This window comes from Amblyomma mixtum, chromosome 8 (genome assembly GCF_055824585.1).
Source record: "Amblyomma mixtum isolate Tamu chromosome 8, ASM5582458v1, whole genome shotgun sequence".
NCBI classification, from domain to species: Eukaryota; Metazoa; Arthropoda; class Arachnida; order Ixodida; family Ixodidae; genus Amblyomma; species Amblyomma mixtum.
The window spans coordinates 72,857,672-72,878,439 of record NC_143019.1 but is presented as its reverse complement, the minus strand read 5'-3'; the positions used below and the strand labels follow the sequence as shown (position 1 = coordinate 72,878,439).

General features: G+C 50.3%; 1 protein-coding gene, 1 long non-coding RNA gene and 1 pseudogene across 2 annotated transcripts in view; 2 read left to right on the top strand and 1 right to left on the bottom strand.

Annotated features, from left to right (window-relative positions):
* Positions 1-20,768, bottom strand: part of LOC149332979 (uncharacterized) — a 90,003-nt gene that overhangs the window by 12,964 nt on the left and 56,271 nt on the right. The gene's annotated exons all lie outside the window — the stretch shown is intronic.
* Positions 12,176-14,750, top strand: LOC149332983 (uncharacterized). Its single transcript, XM_089557605.1, has 4 exons — positions 12,176-12,208; positions 12,576-12,643; positions 13,051-13,605; positions 14,747-14,750. Exons 1-4 carry the CDS (start codon positions 12,176-12,178, stop codon positions 14,748-14,750), a joined length of 660 nt encoding a protein of 219 aa, XP_089413731.1.
* Positions 14,863-16,431, top strand: LOC149332982 (uncharacterized; annotated as a pseudogene).

The window sequence follows — 20,768 nt, the reverse complement described above, 5'->3', positions numbered from 1 at the left end:
GAGTGGCCGCATGCGGAACCAACAACGCGATGCAGTCAGTAAAATGCGACATTGCCAACTCGGCGCGTCTGGGCGCTGTCAGCACACAGTGTAGGTGCGCTTCCCAGCAAAGCAAGCACGGCGCGCTTCCGTGCTGTAGCAGACGACACGAAGCACCGCCTCCAGTCTGCTGTGCGCATGCGCCACATTGTTTCGATGCGCGACCGCGCCGGATGCGCTGACGCTCCGCGGAGCGCGGGCACGCTTCGCCGTGTTCGCACATATTTTGAAGGGCCCTGTACAACGGACCTAAATCGGCTAAAGATTGTAACAAAGGAGATACTCCAAGCGAACGTCAGTCGGCTAAAGGAAAGAAAAAAAAAACGAAAACAACTCACGTTTCTTGCCTTTTCCCACCGGCTCCTAGCCTGTTTGACTGCAGCTACGCATCCAAAATCAGCACAGCAAAGGAAGGACCAAAATTACGCGAGAAGACTGTGCTCCAGATTAAACTAATCGGACTTAGTTGGTTGGTTTGTGGGGTTTAACGTCCCAAAGCGACTAAGGCTATGAGAGACGCCGTAGTGGAGGGCTCCGGAAATTTCGACCACCTGGGGTTCTTTAGCGTTGTCGTGCCGGCGCCCACATTTCGCTAGCGGGCCTGTCTAAACAAGCGCTGCGCGCTCGCCGACGCTCACAGCAGGCCCAAACTTTCTCGGACAAGTCGCGACATGCAGCGTGACTCATCCCGCCACGCGGCGCCGACACGGACCCTTCCTCCTCCCCTCCTCTCCGTCGGTGCGAACTCCTCCGACGCTGGCCGGCTCTCGACCATTGGTCTAATTTGAACGGTGGCCAGTGATTGGAGGATTTGAACGGCTGCTGCCGTAACCGTTACCAGCGGCTATAAAAACGGAGCCGCGCTGAACCCGAGCAGCAGACGGGCAGCAGAAGAGCCATCACGCCGGAGCTACGCTCGCCGCCGGGGCCGCCCTTCGTCTTTGTGCTGCCCGTGGTGCTCTTGGCCCTTGTATCATGTAAAAGCCCTTGTACATACTGTACATAAACGTCCTTTTACTCACCGTCGCCTCGACCGTTTCCTGGCTCGGACACCCAGTCCCAACAGTGGTGGCAGCGGTGGGATGCCCCAGTCCCAACAGTGGTGGCAGCGGTGGGATGCCCCAGTCCCAACAGTGGATGGCAGCTGCGGGATCGACCGGCGTCAGCTACCTCGGCGCGGTGAGTGCCTGATGTTTCCCCCTCAATTCGCCAGACTGCTCTAGCACACGTGATTGTAGTTTAGAGATAGGGCTGGGTGTAGCACTGTAGAAAGCTTTGCTGTTTCGAGCCAAGTCGGAGCGCTTTGAAACGAAAGCTGGTGCAGAGGGAGTAAACGAGGCGTTGTTGGAAAGAATTACTTGCGCGTGTCATACTAGTAGCGCTATAGTAGTGAACGGCAAGGGAATTCTAAGAAAAGGGCAAACTACAAGAGGCTATTGTGAGCGATGGAGAACTTCAAAGTGAAGGAACTCATCGAAATTTGTGAAGAGTTGGGCATTGATTTGGGCCCCGCAAAACGAAAGCATGCGATTCTTGAGATAATGCGAAAAGAGAATGTAACGGCTGAGGAAGCCAATGAGGCCTGGGAAGAGATCACAGAACGCCGTGAGCGCGAGGAGGCCGAAAGACGCCGTGAGCGCGAGGAGGCCGAAAGACGCCGTGAGCGCGAGGAGGCCGAAAGACGCCGTGAGCGCGAGGAGGCCAAAAGGCGCCGTGAGCACGAAGAGGCTGAAAAACAGAAGCAGCTTGAGCGCGAAGAGGCAGAAAAACGGAAGCAGCTTGAGATAAAACGGCATGCTCGCGCTAAGAAACTGATGGACCTGGAGCTTGAAGCACACGAGATCTTTTATGAGAGAGATAGAACATTGTTCGCTTTGCGTGAGACCAACGGTCATCAGCTGAGAGACAGGCCGCAGCCCTTCGTGATCGCCGAAGATATGGCGAAATATCTTGCGGAGTTCGAGCGCGTCTGCGAGAGAAAGCGCGTTAAGCGGAATGGTTGGGCACAGAAGTTGGTAGCCCTGCTTTCCAGCGAAGCGTATGACGTTGTCAAGCGCCTGTTGGACGGCGGCTTGGCGGACTACGATGAGCTGAAAAGCTTCTTACTGGCGAGATATAACGTGTCACCGCTGGACCTTCGCCAAAGGTACCTGCGAGAGAATAGCACTCCATCGTTTAACGATTTTCCCTACCAGTTTAAAGCCGACATTTTAGAATGGCTCGAAAATGCGGAAGGTTCGGAGGATCGGGACACAGAGGTAGAGAGCGTCGCTGTAGAGCAGCCCTGCCAGTGCGGCACAGAGGAACGTAGTCCGTACTTGGCAGATGTAACTGCTGCTGTAACAGTGGGAATTGCCCCGCATTCGCCAACTGAGAAAACCTCTACACCGTCGGATAAGGTAGTCACAGCATCGGACGATGCACTAACAGAGGTCTCGCCCATTGAGATTGTGGCGGAGTTACCGGAAAGCGAATCCCCTAGCGTGTCGAAAGCAGGAGAAGTTGCCGAACAGGGCAGAGAGGACGTCCGTCTGGACATTAGTGAAAACACTTGCGCCGACGCAAGCGAAGTAGATGAGGACGGCACACCGTGTTGTTCAGCGCGTTCGGCAGAGATGCAGAAACCCGAAACTTACGATCAACGGAAGCAGGCGCATGGAGAGTTTGCTGACGCTAAGTTGTGCGCTGGTGTTTGCAGCGAGCGATGCGAAACGAGTCCCGTGCTTTCGCACTGCTCTGAGCTTTGCGACATTCCAGAAAGAAGCTGCAGTAGCGGGAACATCGCGACTGAGTGCAGAGCCGACCCTCATCCGAAATTGGGTGAAAAGCGTCAGGAGCACGACGCGAGTTGCGTGTCAACACTAATGTCAGGAGAAAACACTGGTTCGTCCGCGCCTGTAGAAGCTAAGGCGCTGGACGACAGTGGAGAACAGAACCTTCCAGACGACATGGGGGCTGTAGACGTCATCCCGTCCGAGAAAGACGAGGACGAATGTGCACTCAAAGACGCTGAGCAGGAAGAGCGCAGCTTTGAGGAACTTAGTGAAGGCGCCAAAGACAGGTCTGATCTAGGTAGCGCACGTGAATCGGCTGAGAATCATAGTGACATTGTCAGAGAACAGGAACCTAGGTGACGAAAGCGGCATGTGCTTCCTCAGGAGAAAATGATAGGAAAGCACGAGAAAGAAAGCTGCAACCAGAAGGAAAGTAACAGCCAGTTCCGAAAAGTGAGCTATCACCACAAGGTGACCGACAAACAGTGCTGCCGCCGAAAGGTCAGTAAAGGCAAGCTCAAGAGAGAGAGCTGTCACCGAAAGACGATGGAAGGCAGGCAAAAGAAAGAGTGGTGCCGCCGAAAGATGAAAGGCAGGCATAAGAAAGACAGGCGCCGCCGAAAAGAGAGAAAGGGCAAAAGCGTGAAAACGGGTTTCCACCATCGGAAGCGCCAGCGTCGCCGGCAAAATGACGTCAGTAAAGTCAGTCACGTTGTCAGCCCTGAAACTAGCGTCAGAACCAGAGCTAAAGAAATGTGCGAGGCATCACTATCGCCCAAAGCAAAGCGCATAAGTGTGTCGCGGCACATAGGTCTGGGCAGTAGAATAAACTGCAAAAAGAAATCGTGCAAACATTCGCGCGGAAAAGTGCACCAAGGCACCAAACCGAGATTCAAGAGAGCGCTGCCCGGGAGGCGGAAAATTAAGGAGCGGGACAAGTGTGAATCTTGCCGCCAGCACAGAGAGAGCGAGACGCGCAAAGGCACGTGCTCTCATGCGGGCTCTTGCTTTCCGCTGCATTCACGGGAGAAACCGCGCTCCCATAGAAAGCGGCACGCGCGCGGAAGGAAAGCGCTTGTACGGCTCAAAGAGCGAAAGATTGTACGAGGCCGCAGTGACAGGGGCAAGAAAATTGCCAAGAAGAAACCGTCTAAGCGCTCAGCCAAGCACAGTTATCGCGATAGAAAGCCGCGGTTCGAAATGACGCCACTTAGTAGGCGTAAAATCAAAAGGCCGTGTAGAGGCGAACTACACACCGAGCGGAAAGGCAAACGGATGCGCGAGAAAGTCAAGACTCGTGCAAGGTCTGACTTGCCCCCACGAACAGAGAGAAAGAAAGAACGGTCCCATCGGAAGCGTTGCGCACTCGCTATGGGACGTCGCGACTGGCGCGCGAAGCGCAAAGAAAGGGACAAGTTGCCAGTCTATGAAAGCGAATCGCTCTCGTACTGTAGCTCCCGTAGAAACTGGAAAGACAAGTACAGAGAGAAAGAAAAGCGCGTATACCGCGAAAGAGGCAGAGACATTAGCTACCGCTGTAGTAGAGAGAGAAAGAACAGCGCGTCTACCGCGAAAGAGGCAGAGACGTTAGCTACCACGGTAGTAGAGAGAGAGAGAGAAAAGCGCAGCACAGCGAAAAAGGCAGTCACTAGTTTCCGCTGTAGCGAGTGTCGTTTACCGTCCGTTGGAAGCGAGGAAAACGCGAACGTAGACGCACTAAGCCGTATGTTCTAAGCAAGGCTGGCTTCGCCTCCTCGTGACCTACATTTTGTCTCTTCGCGAACAGCTGTTAAAAGTTCGCTCGTAGATCGGGGAAAAATTGATATCCTCATTTGTGGCCTCAGCTGAGTGTCTTCTGGCCGAGTGATCCCAAGAGAGCGAATTTATTTTGCATTCATTTCATTCCGAGTGTTTCATGTGTTTGACACTTTGTCTGAGTTAATTACTTTGGAGTTCTTGTATCCCACATGTGTCTCTTGTAGAAGAGGGAACAAAACGGGGACAGAAATGTAGCCAACAGAGATTTGAGACTTTAAGTCTGGTGTATTGACGGGTGACAGAGGGCACTTGCTCGTGTTGGGTGTTGCCTGTTGTCGGTCGGTTCTTCGCAACATGCAGAACGATCAACGACCGATGCTGAGAAGCAAGCTCTTCTAAAGGACCCAGCGAAGCTGATCCAGTCACCTGGGCGACAAAGCTGCGGAGCAGTGATCCTGTCCTGACGAGCGGGACCCGTTCTCGGAAAGGAGCCTGGAGCTACCTGCGGCTGAACACAGGACGAGAACTTGGAGGAGCCTGGCGTACGAGCGCGCCCCGCATCCGAGCCACGCGGAAGTAACTCGTCTTCGTGGCGCATTGTCTGGCGGCGGTGGTGCTGTCGTGCCGGCGCCCACATTTCGCTAGCGGGCCTGTCTAAACAAGCGCTGCGCGCTCGCCGACGCTCAAAGCAGGCCCAGACTTTCTCGGACAAGTCGCGACATGCAGCGTGACTCATCCCGCCACGCGGCGCCGACACGGACCCTTCCTCCTCCCCTCCTCTCCGTAGGTGCGAACTCCTCCGACGCTGGCCGGCTCTCGACCATTGGTCTAATTTGAACGGTGGCCAGTGATTGGAGGATTTGAACGGCTGCTGCCGTAACCGTTACCAGCGGCTATAAAAACGGAGCCGCGCTGAACCCGAGCAGCAGACGGGCAGCAGAAGAGCCATCACGCCGGAGCTACGCTCGCCGCCGGGGCCGCCCTTCGTCTTTGTGCTGCCCGTGGTGCTCTTGGCCCTTGTATCATGTAAAAGCCCTTGTACGTACATACTGTACATAAACGTCCTTTTACTCACCGTCGCCTCGACCGTTTCCTGGCTCGGACACCCAGTCCCAACAGCGTGCACTGACATCGCACAGTACACGGGCCTCTAGAATTTCTCCTCCAAAGAAATTCTAGCCGCCGCGGCCGGGATCGAACCCGCGTCTTTTGGGTCAGCAGCCGAGCACCATAACCGCTGAGCCACCGCGGCGGCTAATCCGACTTACCGCTTCCACTCCGCTCTCTTCCCGCCGCGCGAAAGAGCGACGCCAGCGACGCGCCGCCACTGGACCGGCTTTGGCAGAGGTTGTTGCTGGGCGCAAAAGTAATGCGCGTGCTGCGAACAGCGAATTGCTTCGTCAGCGCCACGTGTGCCATCTTCCACCCTGCTCATCGTATCACACAGCGTCATGGCCAAGCACAGCTTTCCTTTCCTTCTCGTTTTGTTTGACTGACTAAGAAAACCAAAGCCACGAAATAAACCTCGTTCTTTTTGCTCAAGCCACCCGTCTCGTTTCGTACAAGCGGGCTCCGCCGCCGACCCGTTGGCAAGCGTCAGCCAGCCGCCGGCCCGTTTGTAACAGCGCGTTTTGAATTATTTGAATGTGTAGAAACTTATGGTTGCAGAGCTAGCTTCATATTTGACGCACGTAACTGTTCGTTTGACAACGAAAACTCGTACATATGCACTTGAAAAAATGTCAAAGGCACATATATGTAGTACAGCGGATGACCAGAGGATCATACCGCGCTGGACCGACTCATACGTCCAAAAGAGTGAATCCTCAGGACTTTCGCCGGTTCGCGAGTGTTGGACGTCCAAAAGCGAAAATCCGCAGGACCTCCGGTGGTTTACTACCAGTGGACTTTGCTAATTGCCGATTATGGACATTCAAATTGGGTTGCGGACAGTAGCGGACGTTCGGATCTGAAACGGATGTTCGACGGACTTTTGTGGTCCAATGGGTAGGGCAACGAAACCCGTTCTGCCTTCATATTTCGTCGCGTCCGTATAAACGACGTCCTGTCTGTTGGCTAGTTTTTTCTGTAGAGCTTTCGCTCTGTCCTTTCGTCTACCCTCATGGTGCACCGGATGCATGTTCCTTGGGAGTGCTGGGATTCTGATTTCGTCCCTTGTGTCTGTTGAGATATTCTCCGTGTGTTTGAGCCGCCCTCGAGGTTCAAAACCTAGCTTTTCTAGTATTTTTAGCCCCGAATGGCTGCGTAGGAGTCGTTGTTGCTGCGCTACTCTGGTAGCCTCAATGAGCTCGTCTAGTGTGTTTGAATGTTCTGGGTGGATGTCTACGGGGGGAGGCACAGAGCGCTTTTGACGCCTTTCCTGATTAGGATTTCAATCTTGTGCTTTTCTGCTCTGGCTAGCCGTAGGTATGGTGCCACGTATGATTCTGCTGATTATAAATGATTGGACTAGTCTTAAGAGGTTCGTCTCCTTCATTCCTGCGTGTTTATTTGCTATACTTTTGAGTAGCCTACACGTCTGGCCTACACTCGATTCGAGTTTTTGTATCGCTCAAAAATTCTGTCATCACAACACACTTTCTGTAATGTATGCGTATATGACCAAAAACTTGCAGTAAGAACATTCTGGGCATAAATACACCTAAATGGGAGTAAGCTGTCCTGTAGTACACTCCCTTTTATACAAGGGTGTGCGCTGAAGGACAGTTTTATTCCCTTTTAACTCCTTTCTGTTTGGAGTGAACAGTATTTTGTGTAGTAACTGCAAAAATGTACAAAAGAAGTATAGACTACAGAAATGTACGAGAAAAAAGTACAGTAGTAGACCAAGAAAAAAAAATAACCACCGTGGTGGCTTAGTGGTTATTCCTCTCGGCTGCTGACCCGAAATACGCGGGGTCTACCCCGGCCGCGGCGGTCAAATTTCGATGGAAGCGATATTCTAGAGGCCCATGTACCGTGCGATGTCCGTGCACGTAAAGTACCCCAGGTAGCCGAAATCTCCGGAGCCCTTCACTACGGCGTTCGTCACAGCCTGAGTGGTTTGTTTGTTGGGTTTTATGGCACATAGGCAACTGAGGCCATCATGCGCCAAGCTCAGGGTATGAGGGAATTGTCCTGTGCAGAATTTTATAGGAATATTAAAATAATCGCCGGTGTAGAGAGCCTATAACATTGATATGCGTTATCTAGTGACGACAGAGGAAAAAAAAATTATACATGGCTAATGATAAAAGCTTTAAGAAGGTCAGGTAGGCTCCGCGGCCATCCTTGGCTGGGCAAGGACGTAGAGCCTCCCAATCAATCACAGCCTGAGTGGCCTTGGGACGTTAAACCTCCATAAACCAAACACAAAAATACTAAAGGAACAGAAAAATGTGCCGTTATGTGAAAGTTACAAAATATTTTGTCGTATTTTTGACCGTTTTCGTATTGTATTTTTTACCTCTGTTCCTTTTCTTCAACTGGGTCGAAGTATACGCTTCGCTAAAGAAAACATATTTCTGACTCGACATTTCGATCGGGGGGCCGATCTTTTTTCAAGTGGAAAAACATCGGTCCTCCGATCGGAACGTCGAGTAAGCAAAAATGCTTCCTTTAACGAAGCGTATACTTCGCTATATACTTTTTTTTAAGCAGTTAAACACGTCATGTTCTCGTAATTTATACATAATGGTTTACGGAACCATCATGTATAAATTACGAATTACCTTTATTTTGTAAATGCCTCCATCGTTCCGCCTTTTTTTAAGAAAGCAATCATTTTTGAGAGGGGGTAGCCATAAAATGCTTTCAGTCATAGTGCTAGCCAACCACCATGGAGCCTAACTAGAGGACTGGACAGGAACTTGCCAGCAAGTCCTGCCCACGCTACAGCTGTCAACCCCAACTATAACCAAATATGACGCAACTATGGCGACACAAGGTTAGAAAATATTGCCGACGATTCCGTTACTTCCTAATGCGAAATTCGAGCGCAGCACATCAGCTCTTCCAGCTTTTCGATAGATGGAGGCAAAGAATTCGAGCAAGACATGTGTGTATAATTACAGACAACGTTAATTTTTCGCACATATTCCTTCGTCAAGAAACACTCCGCTAACAGTCCTTGATTGCCATGAAGGAAGCTTTGTGGTCGGAGAAATAGATAAATATATGCTCGACTTGCTGCACCAATGCCTGCTTCTCAAAGAAGAGGTCTATGCAAGTATTTCACGAGGTTGTCAAAGCCGTGGGAGGCGTTACGAGCGAGAGGAACGGGATTTTTTCCCACATGAGTGGTAAGGAATTCCTCTTTGTTTGTCTTTATATCTAATTAAAGTCCCCACCCACCCCGCCACCCTGGCAGGTGGCAGTTAATGGTTGATCGCTAGAGTTCGCTCACCGTTGTCAACGCTAACGCATAGCGCTGGCCCACATTTCTCTCTCATCACCCCAGATACCTATAAGCGCGATTCAGGCGTCCGCTGACCGCAGGAGCCAGTTATGCGCACTTCCTTTCCTTAAAGGTGCACTGGAGAGGTATCTAAACTCGCCTTTTTGCCGCGGGAACTCGATCCACGTTCCGAGCATTCTTAGAAACTTCGAATTATAGCCCGTGAGGCCGATTTCCCTAATTTAAATCGGATTAACGTCCGGCTCATGCCTTTTTTTAATTCCGCGCAGACGGTGGGAGGAGTCGACCAACGCGTGGAGTGCCTTTCATTCAGTCGGGTGGCGGCTTTGCTTTCGCTTTCATTGTTTTAAGCATGAAATGCTTTTAGCGCCCGTTGTCGCGTTCGCAAGCCGAGTGTTTAGGAAGCCGTTTTCTCCCTCAGTTTTTCGCTCTCCGAGTCTGTCCTTTATGTTTTGGTATGTTTTAGTGCGTGCGTAAGTGCGACCCGCGGCGCGGGCGTCTACAGCAAGGAGGTTGATCTACAGTCAGTCTGCCGCGCTAATCCGCGCATGCGCGCATAGCGGGGCTAGATTTTACCGCACGCTATCACGTGGTGTGATCACGGGGGGGGGGGGGGGGGGGACACACTCTCTTTTTTTTACTATATCTTTACTTGTTAAGACTAGGCTTCAAGGTTGTCGCCGGCCGCTCCCTCCTCAGTTTTTTTTCCTCCATGCTTCTCGTTCCCAACTCGGACGTGACGTCACGATACGTACTGGCCCTGTAGGCAACGTATCACCCTGCGCCGTGTTGGGACTTTGGGGCATCCCAGCGCTGCCGCCACTGTTGGGACTGGGGGAGTCCGAGCCAGGAAACGGTCGAAGCGACGGTGAGTCAAATGACTTTTATGTACAGTATGTACAAGGGCTTTTACATGATACAAGGACCAAGAGCACCACGGGCTAGCACAAAGAAGAAGGGCGGCCCCGGCGGCGAGCGTAGCTCCGGCGTGATGGCTCATCTACTGCTGGGGCTCAGCGCGGCTCCGTTTTTAAAGCCGCCGGTGTCGGTTGCGGCAGCCAGCAGTTCAAATCCTCCAATCAGGTCACGGCACTGGCCACCGTTCAAATTAGGCCAATGGCCGAGAGGCGACGGCTGGCGAAGCGCCGCAGGTGTTCGAGCCGACGGAGAGGAGGGGAGGAGGAAGGGCCCGCGTCGGCGCCAGCGAGGCGGATGATTCACGCTGCAAGCCGCGACATGTCCGAGAGAGTCTGGGCCTGCTCTGAGCGACGGCGGGCGCGCAGCGCTGGTTTCCACAGAGGCCAGCCAGCGAAATGTGGGCGCCGGCACTACAGCACCACCGCCGCCAGACAATGCACCACGAAGACGAGCTACTTCCGCGTGACTCGGATGCGGGCGCGCTCGTACGCCAGGCACCTCCAAGTTCTCGTCCGGTGTTCAGCCGCAGGTAGCTCCAGGCTGCTTTCCGTGAACAGGTCCCGCTCATCAGGACAGGATCACTGCTCCGCAGCTTTGTCGCCCAGGTGACGGGATCAGCTTCGCTCGGTCCTTCGGAGGAGCTTGCTTCTCAGCATCGGTCGTTGATCGCTCTGCATATTGCCAAGAACCGACCGACAACAGGCAACACCCAACACGAGCAAGCGCCATCCGTCACCCGTCAATACACCAGACTTAAAGGTCATAAAACTCCGCTAGCAATAGTTCTGTCCCCTTTTCGCTCCCTCTTCAACAAGACAGATGTGGGATACAAGAACTCTAAGGCAATTAACTCAAACAAAGTGTCAAACACAGGAAATACGCGGAATGAAATGAATGCAAAATAAATTTGCTCTCTTGAGATCACTCGGCCAGAAAAACACTCAGCTGAGGCCACAAATGAGGATATCAATTTTTCCCCGATCTGCGAGCGAACTTAACAGCTGTTCGCGAAGTGACAAAATGTAAGTCATTAGGTGGCGAAGGCAGCCTTGCTTAGAACGCACAGCTTAGTGCGTCTGCGTTCGCTTTTGCCTCACTTCCCGTGGAAGCTGAAGTGTCTGCCTTTTTCACTGTGGCTGCGCTTTTTTTCTCTCTCTCTCTGTACTTCTCCTTCCAGTTTCTACGGGAGGTACAGTACGAGAGCGATTCGCTTTCACTCACTACCGACTTGTCCCTTTCTTTGCGCTTCGCGCGCCAGTCGCGACGTCCCATAACAAGTGCGGAACGCTTCCGATGTGACCGTTCTTTCTTTACGTTTGTTCGTGGTGGCAAGTGAGACCCACGAGTCTTCAATTTCTCGCGCACCCTTTTGCCTCTCCGCTCGATGTGTGGTTCGCCTCTACCGAGCCTTTTGATTTTGCGCCTACTGGAGAGCGTTATCCTGACACGCGGCTTTCCATCGCGATACCTAAGCTTGGCCGAGCGCTTAGGCAGTTTCTTCTTGCCAATTTTCCTGACCCTGTCACTGCGGCCTCGTACAGACTTTCGCCTATTGAGCCGTACACGCGTTTTATCTGCGCGCGCGTGCCGCTTTCTGTGGGATCGCGGTTTCTCCCGTGACTGCAGCGGAAAGAGAGAGCCCGCATGAGAGCACGCGCCTTTGCGCGTCTTGCTCTCTCTGTGCTCGCGGCAAGATTCACCCCTGCCTCGCTCCTTTATTTTGACCTTCTTGAGCAGCGCTCTCTTGTACCTCGGTTTCATCCCTTGATACTCTTTCTCGCGTGAATGCTTGTATGCTTTCTTTTTGCAGTTTACTCTACTGCCCAGATCCAATAGCCTCGGCACACTTATGCGCTTCGCTTTGCGCGATAGCGATGCCTCGCACATTTCTTTAGCTCTGGTTCTGACTCTAGTTTCAGGGCTAACAACGTTACTGACGTTGCTGCTGTCATTTTGCCGGCGACGCTGGCGCTTCCGATCGTGGCAACCCGTTTTCGCGCGTTTGCCCTTTCTCTCTTTTCGGCAGCGCCCGTCTTTCTTATGCCTGCCTTTCATCTTTCGGCGGCGCCACTCTTTCTTTTGCCTGCCTTCCATCGTCTTTCGGTGACAGCTCTCTCTCTTGAGCTTGCCTTTCCTATCCTTTCGGCGGCAGCACTGTTTCTCCTGTCTGGCTATCACCTTGTGGCGACAGCTCACATTCATGAACTGGCGGTTCCTTTTCTTCCGGTTGCAGCTTCTATCGTGAGCTTTCCTTTCATTTTCCGACAATATGAGAAAAATGAATGTCCGGCTGGCTGTTCAGGTAAGTAAAGGTGCTGAAGTGTGTGCCAAATTTACAGTCGAACTAGAACTCCTTGGCGCGGTTGCGACACATATTAAAGTATTGTATTAATTTCTTTCTTTATAGCTATTAAGCCGCAGTACTGCAGTCGGGCTAAGGGTCTACCAGCGGCTCAAGCAGCCTGGACTGGAAGACTGATGGCACCAGCGAGTTCACGCTCATGGTGAACAGTCTGTTTGATGCTGTAAACATAAAACTGCCTCAGTTTGGAATAACAAGCTCCTCGAAGGAAATGGAGGTAAGCACATATAAACGAAACATCTCGCAAATGGGTGAAAATTTTCTCTAACATTGTTGACTGTTTTTTTCCTCCTGGTTCACCTTCCAGGTCATCCAGAAGTTCCTTGATGCACTAAATCTGATGAAGAGGAACCACATTTCTCAAGGAACTGTTATGTTTGCTTCGCAACCTACCACTGAATCTCTTCGTGCTACTCTTGCGTCAGTCCTAGATCTCACGAAAGATCTTTTATCCCAAGAAGCATCTTATGTACTTACCGAAAAGCTGAATCAGGATCCTTTAGAGGTGAGCAGTACAAACGGGAGCAATTTCTTCTTTCTTTTACTTGTGGACTCTCATTAAGTTGAACTTAATTACTTACTTCGAACATGCAGAACACCCGGAAACCATATTGAAAATGGTCCCGTTTATTTAAACTGCATATATTTCGAAAATTTTCAATTGTACGTACGACTACATTGTACGTTCTAACTTAAAAAAAAAGTCATGCATCTTATTTTTCAGAGGTTTTTTGGGCTTACCCACGGTGTAAGAATATATTCTTACACCGTGGGCTGACCAGAAGCTACGGAGGTGATGAGGACCATCCTACTTTGACAAGCTTCTCTCACATATGCAGGCTGTTGAGTTTGTACGCACCGATAAGCGCTTGTGTTGGTAGCAATGTGATAGAGGAACCCACATTCGTTCTTGCCACTGTTGAAGAGACGATGAAGGCTGGGAGAAAAGAACGGCTTGCATCACGTGAGCAGCTTCAGAAGACCATTGAGGGGAAGTTATCTGAAATCTACGGATCCGTACAAGTTAGGGAAAGCGTCGCTCCCGATCACGGATATTACACACCATCAGCCCAGGATTGCGTCATATACTACTTGTGTGGTTACCTCGTAAAATCCTTTCTTAAATATGAGAAGTGTCAGGAGTGCATCAGTAGCATTCAGTCTTCAAATCCAGAATTCCCAGAGACATTTCTCACTCTAGGGAGAGAATTCAAGCAGGGGAGCCTCAAGAAGCCATCATGGGAACTCTATAACATGTTCCGCGCAATTGAAATCGAAGCAGCCACTGAGCCCGCTCTCATCTCCACAACTGCCATCAAAATTCTCTCCGACTCAAAGTCCGCCCTGTCCAATTTCGCAGGCTTGATATCCCGCCCCGTGGCTCGGTTTCTACGCTTCTGGCACCCCACCCGCCCTGTAACCCTTATCTGGACCCCCGCACACGCAGGCCTCCCGGGTAACGAGGAGGTCCACTCCCTCGCCCGAGGTCTCACTTTCCGGGCTGGAGTTGAACCCCTCCGCCATCCCAGGAGCGTCTGCTTACCTTTAGAAATATCCTTACCTACTACCGAGATACCCGGCGCGTTTACGCACCACCGCTCCCTCCCTAACCCTAACCCAGGCCTCCCACTGGCGCCGACTCCACACCCGTACTGCTCCTAACCCTATTCTTCTTCATGCTCGCTACCCCGATCAGTTCCTTTCCTCCTGTAAGCTCTGCGGGAAACCGGGAGACTTTATTCATATCCTTCTCACATGCCCCACCTTCCAACACCCTCCATCCCCAACGACGGTGGAGTCATACTGGGAGACTCTCCTGGCCAGCTCTGCTGCTGCTGACCAGCGCCGGATAATTACCAACGCCTTGAAGCGGATAGCCCTCCAAGGACTGTCCTTTGCCCTTGAAGGGCAACCCCCTAAGGGTTGCCTCGTGCCACGTAAGGGGAGGCAGGGTTTGCCCCATCTGCAATGCTTGGCAATAAATGTTTCAACCACCACCACCAGCGATGTGACAAGTGTTGGCTGCCCCTCTCACAGAGATAGTACAACTGCCGAGCTTTTGCATTCTTACATAGCACTACGCATGCATTTTGCCGCTAAAGATGATTGCAAAAAGCTCAGCGCTTCCGAAGTTGTTGCATCTGCAAGAAAGAAAGCAAAACTGATGTGAAAAGTTAAGAACTTTCCTTTATTGACTTGATCACTGAAAGTTGCGCGTCTGTAAATAAAACTTACACTGTAAAAAAAAAGAAGTGAAGTTACAGATATTTTACAGAAAGTTTCTGTTGCCGGAAAGAAAAATTCTGTGGCCCAACCGAAGCATAGTTCTGGATTGGGTAATGACAGAAATTTTTTGTTTTTTATCCGGTTGCTCACCCGAGGTAGGGACAGTAAAATGAAATCAACTACGTATGCATTTTACTCTATTGCAAAATACTTGCATAAATATATAATGAATTTAGGTGTTATTTATTGCAGGTAAAGAATACTAAGCAAAGTATCGCACTGCATTTCTTTTTGCTGCGGGGCAGCAAATCAGTTTCGTCATGGCGTCGCCGTAGGTACAGTGTACTAGAATAGGGGCAGTGTGTTCAGGCGGCGGAGCGCGCCACGCACCGTCGTGAAGCCGGCAGCGTAGACAGGTCCCGGATGTATGTGGTGGCGCTGCAGTCGCACCGGCTGTACGGACGCGTTCTCCGTGTGTTGCGGCGGGTTGCAGCGTGCTTCTTGAGCTCCACCTTGCTTGTGAAGAAACGGGGTGTTTCGGCCGCACGGGCAGTGCTAGCAGTGTGATGTTTTGCTGCGGTGTTCGCGAGTGAGAGCCAATGCCTAATCGCCGACGGCAACGTCATTGCTTTGCGCCGGGGTGCGACACCGGCTACAAGTGGGCCCAAGGCGAGCAGCCTTCCCTCTTCGCCGTGCCGAAAGATGAAGGAAAAAGAAAGGTTTGGGAACGAAACCTGCATCGAAAAGATAAGGTCCTTGATGAAAGTTGCTCGGTCTGCGAGCGTCATTTCGATCCTTCTTGTATCCTACGGGATTACGTCCACATTATAGAGGGGAAAGAGGTACGCATTCCGCGAGGAAAGCCAGAGTTGCTGCCGGATGCCGTACCTACGCTCCTACCAAACACGCCGGGCTATTTATCGGAGAAGACGCCGACGCCTCGGGCGCCAAGAAAGCGGAAGAGCCCTACGGTGTGTTCTGCTGATCCCAAGAGGCCTTGTACTGAACAAAACAGTCACAATGACGCTGTAAAGGAACTCGCTTCACTTGACACGCCATATTTGCAAGGCGACGCACTTGAACCGCAGCTGTTTGAGGCAACCTCTGTGTTAGGCCTTCGCTCTCTCGATGTGCCTTCGGTGTACTGGAGTTCACACAACGTGCCGGGCCATAATGGATTTGTATACTGCAAGCTCATAATGTGCAAGTCCGAAGAAGTTGTCTGTGAAAGGGCGGTTATATTTACAGAGCACGACGGGCCTGAAGTCAAGTACACGGCGCATCTCTACGGCAGCATCGTCGAAAAGGGAACCATTCTGAGTCGTGAACAAGCAGCGGACGTTCTTTTTAGAACTGATTCGCATCGTGTCTGCCTTGGTGCCTTGCCAACGAGCCAGATGCCCAAGTCCAACTTAACAGAAGGCCTAGAGCAGCAGGTCACCATCCGTAATGGGGAACAGGAAAGGAACAATCTGAAGGTATGATTTTTTGTGTTCTGTGCGTAAAGAATATAAATGCACGCAAGCACATGATAATTTACAAAGTCATTTACTATGGTGTGTGCCATACTTTTTATAAAGTCAGACTAATTTCAATTCCCGGAATAAAGTTTTGTTTCACTTGCTCTTTGCAGGACAAGCATGCATCTCCTGCCGGTACACCAGAAAGGCACTTCAGTCACGAAAATCAAGGCTGAAGGGATTGATAAGAAAGCGCACCCGGACCACTGCTGCTAGACTCCGAGCAGCAGCACAAAAAAATAGGAGACTGTTTTCTCGCTGTGCGCGGTTAAAAGACCGGTTGAAGCAAATGCAGGAGGAGAACTCCCTAAAGCCTGAAGAAGTTTTACAGGAACAGATTGCATCCCTGCCTTTGAAACAGCAAGATTGTGTCCGACAGTGCTTTTCAGCTGCCAAGAAGAAAAGTGCGAAGGGTAATGTGTACTCAAAAGATTGAATCTTAGAATGTATCCTTATGAAGATGAGGAGTGCCAAACTCTACGAGCATTTGCGTAAGCACAATATTCTCTCACTTCCGAGCAAGAGCACACTGAAGCGTTACTTGAAGCTGTACAAGAGTGGCTTTGGCTTCAGCACTAAAATACTGAGACAACTGAAGCAGAAAACAAGACACATGAGCACATTTAGCAGGCGTGGAGGGCTCTTGGTCGATGAACTCAAACTGTCGGAGCACCTGAACGTGACGTCGTCCGGGCATATTGAGGGATTTGTCGACATGGGCTCTTTTACCGAAGGAGGAGAGAGCGTTCCCTGCGACCACGGGATGGTGGTAATGTTCATCCCCTTTACTGGGAAGTGGACGCAAATAATTGGTTGCTTTGCCACTCGAGGAAATGCGAAAGCGGAACTCCTTGCTAAAATAATAATAGAAGCAACAGTACTTGCTGAAGCCAGTGGACTTCTTGTTGATTTTATTACATCTGATGGAGCCTCATGGAACCGTCGCATGTGGAAGATCTTAGGAATTGGTGTGGAGTCAGGAAAGGTGACTTGCAAGTCTGAGCACCCTGTAGATCCTGCTCGTCACCTGCATTTTCTGTCTGACTTTCCCCACTTAATCAAGTGTGTCAGGAATACATTGCTCAGCCACCCACTGAACACTCCGAATGGGATGGTAAGTATTTTGTCTTCATAATAAGTGTCACTTAAATTCGGTTTGTTCCTGACTATTGCCTTATTAATTGCTATTCGATTTCATGTCGATGGCTTATAATAACCTGCAGATTAATGTTGTTGAGTTGCACTGAGCGAGTGAGTATACATTAAACTCTTACTACTTACAACTATAATTTCAGGTTTCCATCCAACCTTTGAGGCAAGCGTTCAGAATTGACAGCGGGAACATCACTCTCAAGGCGATGCCCGGCCTCACGCTGGTACATCTGCAGCCGAATGGCTTTGAGAAAATGCGAGTGACCCTTGCATTTCAGCTGTTTGGGGACCGTGTTTTGAATGGTCTGAATTTCTACAAAGACACGTTGGAATCGTCGTGGGGGAAGATTGATGCAACGTTATCATTTTTCACGTAAGCAGAAATAACTATTAACGTTTCAGGACAAGTGAGCAGCGAGTACAAGTGAATTTTTTAAAGATGCACTTTACCATTGTGACATTCTGTCTTTGCTTCTTCTTTAATGTGGTCTGTTCATGTTCTCGTCCTTACTTTTCTTCACCGCAATGTTTCTGTCTAAAATAGGAAAACCTTTCAACTTCATGCATAATTATATTCTGTGCTCGTTGCAAAACATTCTTATGCTTGTCGAACCACAGCCCATTACTGAGGATCCCATGTGTTTGTGAATGTCGTTGATTGATTGATGGGGTTATGCACCACGAAGTGGCACAGTGGGCTTTGAGGAGCGCCGTAATCGAAAATTGTAGAATAATTTAGTCCACCTGAGATTCCTAACTGCACACAACAATATAAGCACATAGATGTTTGCAATGTGCCCCCATAAGAATATAACCGCCGCTGGATACCACTTCATGTTAAGCAACAGAAAACCGTAGCCAATGAACCACTGTGGTGGGTGAGCGCTGTTCAGAATTACCGCCTTCAGGAACGTGCATATCAACTGTGTTCCTAGTTTCCCTTACAAGCGTTGCAGATAAATGATAACTTTAGCCTATTTATGAACTTCGCACTGTTTCAGGGCTATCAACAAGCTGATCAAGATCATGACTTCTCGGTTCCCAGCCAAAGCACTTCGTCCAGGATCCGAAAATGTGAGGACTCTGAAGGAATTCCTCGAGTTTTTGTCTCGCTGGGAATCACATGCAAAAGGAGTTGGCGGCTTCTTGAGCCAGTCGACGGCAGATGGGCTCCGTGTGACACTGTGCAGCACTTTGGCCTTGTTAGAGTATTTGGGGGGAGAGGGTTTTAAATACCTATTAACATCTCGACTAAGTCAAGATAAGTTGGAGAACTTCTTTGGTATTGTGAGGCAGTCGTGTGGATCCAACGACCACCCAACGCCATCTCAATTCTTGATTGTCGTCAACTGCCTGTCTTTCTATAACTTGGCAAAAGCAATGCAAACAGGCAACACTGAGGCCAATGAAGATTTGGTCTCGCTACTTCACTCACCTGATAAATCTGATATGGAAGGGAACGTTGCATCTCTTGATGAGTTAGTTGAAGCTGGAAATCTGACGGTGGTAGAACAAAGGCTAAACAGTACTCCAGCTGAGCACCGCGGGCTTACGTGGAGGAAAAGAGCGATGACCGCCTCGTTCATTACATGGCAGGGTATGTTGCGCGGAAATTTCTTACTCGCAACAAATGTGAGCACTGCCGCTCTCTTCTTTTGCAGAACTCAAATGTCAGCAGCAGAGTCTCAAAATTCACAGAAATTTGTGATAGGGGAGGCTTGCTGTATCCCTCCAAGTTGCTTTTTGAAGCAGTAAAGAAACTTGAGGGGATATTTACAATCTTCTTCAGCCAAGAGGAGCTCTGCAGCGACAGCATAGTCGATGTCATGATTCTAGTGAAAGCCAAGTTTGGCTATGCCATAGGGTGCAAATTGCATGCTGATGATCTCACATCAGCAGTTGTGCGCTTTTATGTCTTAACAAGGCTGCACTTTTACGTTAAAGGTCTTAATCAGTCAAGAGAAGCACGACGAAAAAGGAAATTAGCCGTTGTTCTTAGCAGGCTTGTGCAACACATATGCTGACGCTCCTTTGCGTTTTTTTTATCTAAATACACGGCTTTTTTTGTGCATTCCAAAGCCAATTTTGTAAATATAATTCAAAAATGAATTAAGGAATTCATTTAAGCACATTAATTCCGCTGTAGGTCTCCGTTGTTTGGATTGGAATGTACTCGCTCTTTTTCTGTGTTTAATCCCTTTTACTTGGCCTCTTTCCTACCTGTTTTATTCCTTTCATTCAAATGTGTGATGTTGGTGTGTCTCAGACTCGTACATGAGCCTGACGTTGGGGAGCTCTTCATGACGTAAATAAAAGTCACGAATAAACTGTGCAAATCCAGTCATTGCGGGTAATTCGCGAAACCGGAGGATAGAAGGAGGGACAAATGTTTACCATGTTTACCGCGAAAGAAGGTAAATACCAAGCAGGGAAGGCCTTTGGCTTTGGGCCGTGTACAGTTTTGTGTTTTCTACAACAGCGGCTGCATTTTTATGAGTGCGAACTGCGCAAGAAAATGCACCTGGAATCCGAGTTGCTTCAACTCAATCGAAGCCCTTTACTACGGTGCTACTTGAAGCGCGAGTGTTGCTTGCGGATATTAAACCCATTAATCAATGTTTTTTTTACGTTCGAATAACTTCTGGTTACGTTGTAGCGTGGCTCAACAGATTTAACGGCTTTACCCCACTATTTCGGTGTCTCCAAACCCTTTGCTGTCAGGTTTGTTAATAAATCCGTCTAATGAGCGTTGTGATGCGCTAAAGTACACATATAATTAATCTCTTATGTGAACGTCAGTTCCAAGCATGCATCTCCACATCCTCCGAGCATTTGCACGTCTGTTCGAGGCGGAGGATGATTACAACACTTCTAAAAACGCGCAGCGCCAGCGCTGCGCCGTTGGTTCCGTACAGCCCATGCTCCTGTAGCGCCATCTCGTGCTTTCTGCATGAAGCGCCTCAGCGGCAAGCGCTCCTGAACACACTGCCCCTATTCTAGTACACTGTAGCACGGGAACGCCCACGCAACATGGTGTCAGAAGTAGGATCAGCATGAAAAACCAGTCTTAAAAGCAGCTCTCAACGACCGTCAACGGCAAAAAGATGCTCCCGGAAAGCGCCCAGCAGGCCCAGTGGCTATGCCTCACTCTGCAGCCGACAGACGCGTTCGATTTCTGCAACCCTGCAAGTTGGTCTTCATGGAAGTCTCGCTTCAAGGACTATGCCGCTGTCTCCGGGCTACGGAACGCTTCGCAAGACATGCAAGTACTATCGCGCTCAATATGACTTGCAACCCGCGAGCGTGTGGCCGCAGCGTTTTTCGGAAGCACGGTGGGGACGACAAGCGGCGCGCCTGAAAACTAAGTGGAAAGGATTCGGCTGTTCCAGCGTGCATCCCCCGCGTCTGCTTAACGGAATCTGAGGCCGTCATTTCTCACAGGCACCGGCGCGTCTAGCCTCGCACAAGCGTGGTTTCATGCTGGGGCCGACAGTTTTATGTCAAAGCCAGTGAGGTAGCTATAAACTAAAGAAGTGAGCTACTGAAGCAAGCAGTCGTAGGAAGGCCTGCAATTCAGTCAGCGAAAGTTTTATTTGCCGCAG

What these genes read in the sequence shown, in the direction of transcription:
- LOC149332983 (XM_089557605.1), top strand. Translation starts at nt 12,176, where the DNA reads ATGAGAAAAATGAATGTCCGGCTGGCTGTTCAG. An exon ending in ATGTCCGGCTGGCTGTTCAG is followed by an intron (nt 12,209 to 12,575) that starts GTAAGTAAAGGT and finishes TTCACCTTCCAG; the next exon opens with GTCATCCAGAAGTTCCTTGA. An exon ending in ATTTCTCAAGGAACTGTTAT is followed by an intron (nt 12,644 to 13,050) that starts GTTTGCTTCGCA and finishes TGGGCTGACCAG; the next exon opens with AAGCTACGGAGGTGATGAGG.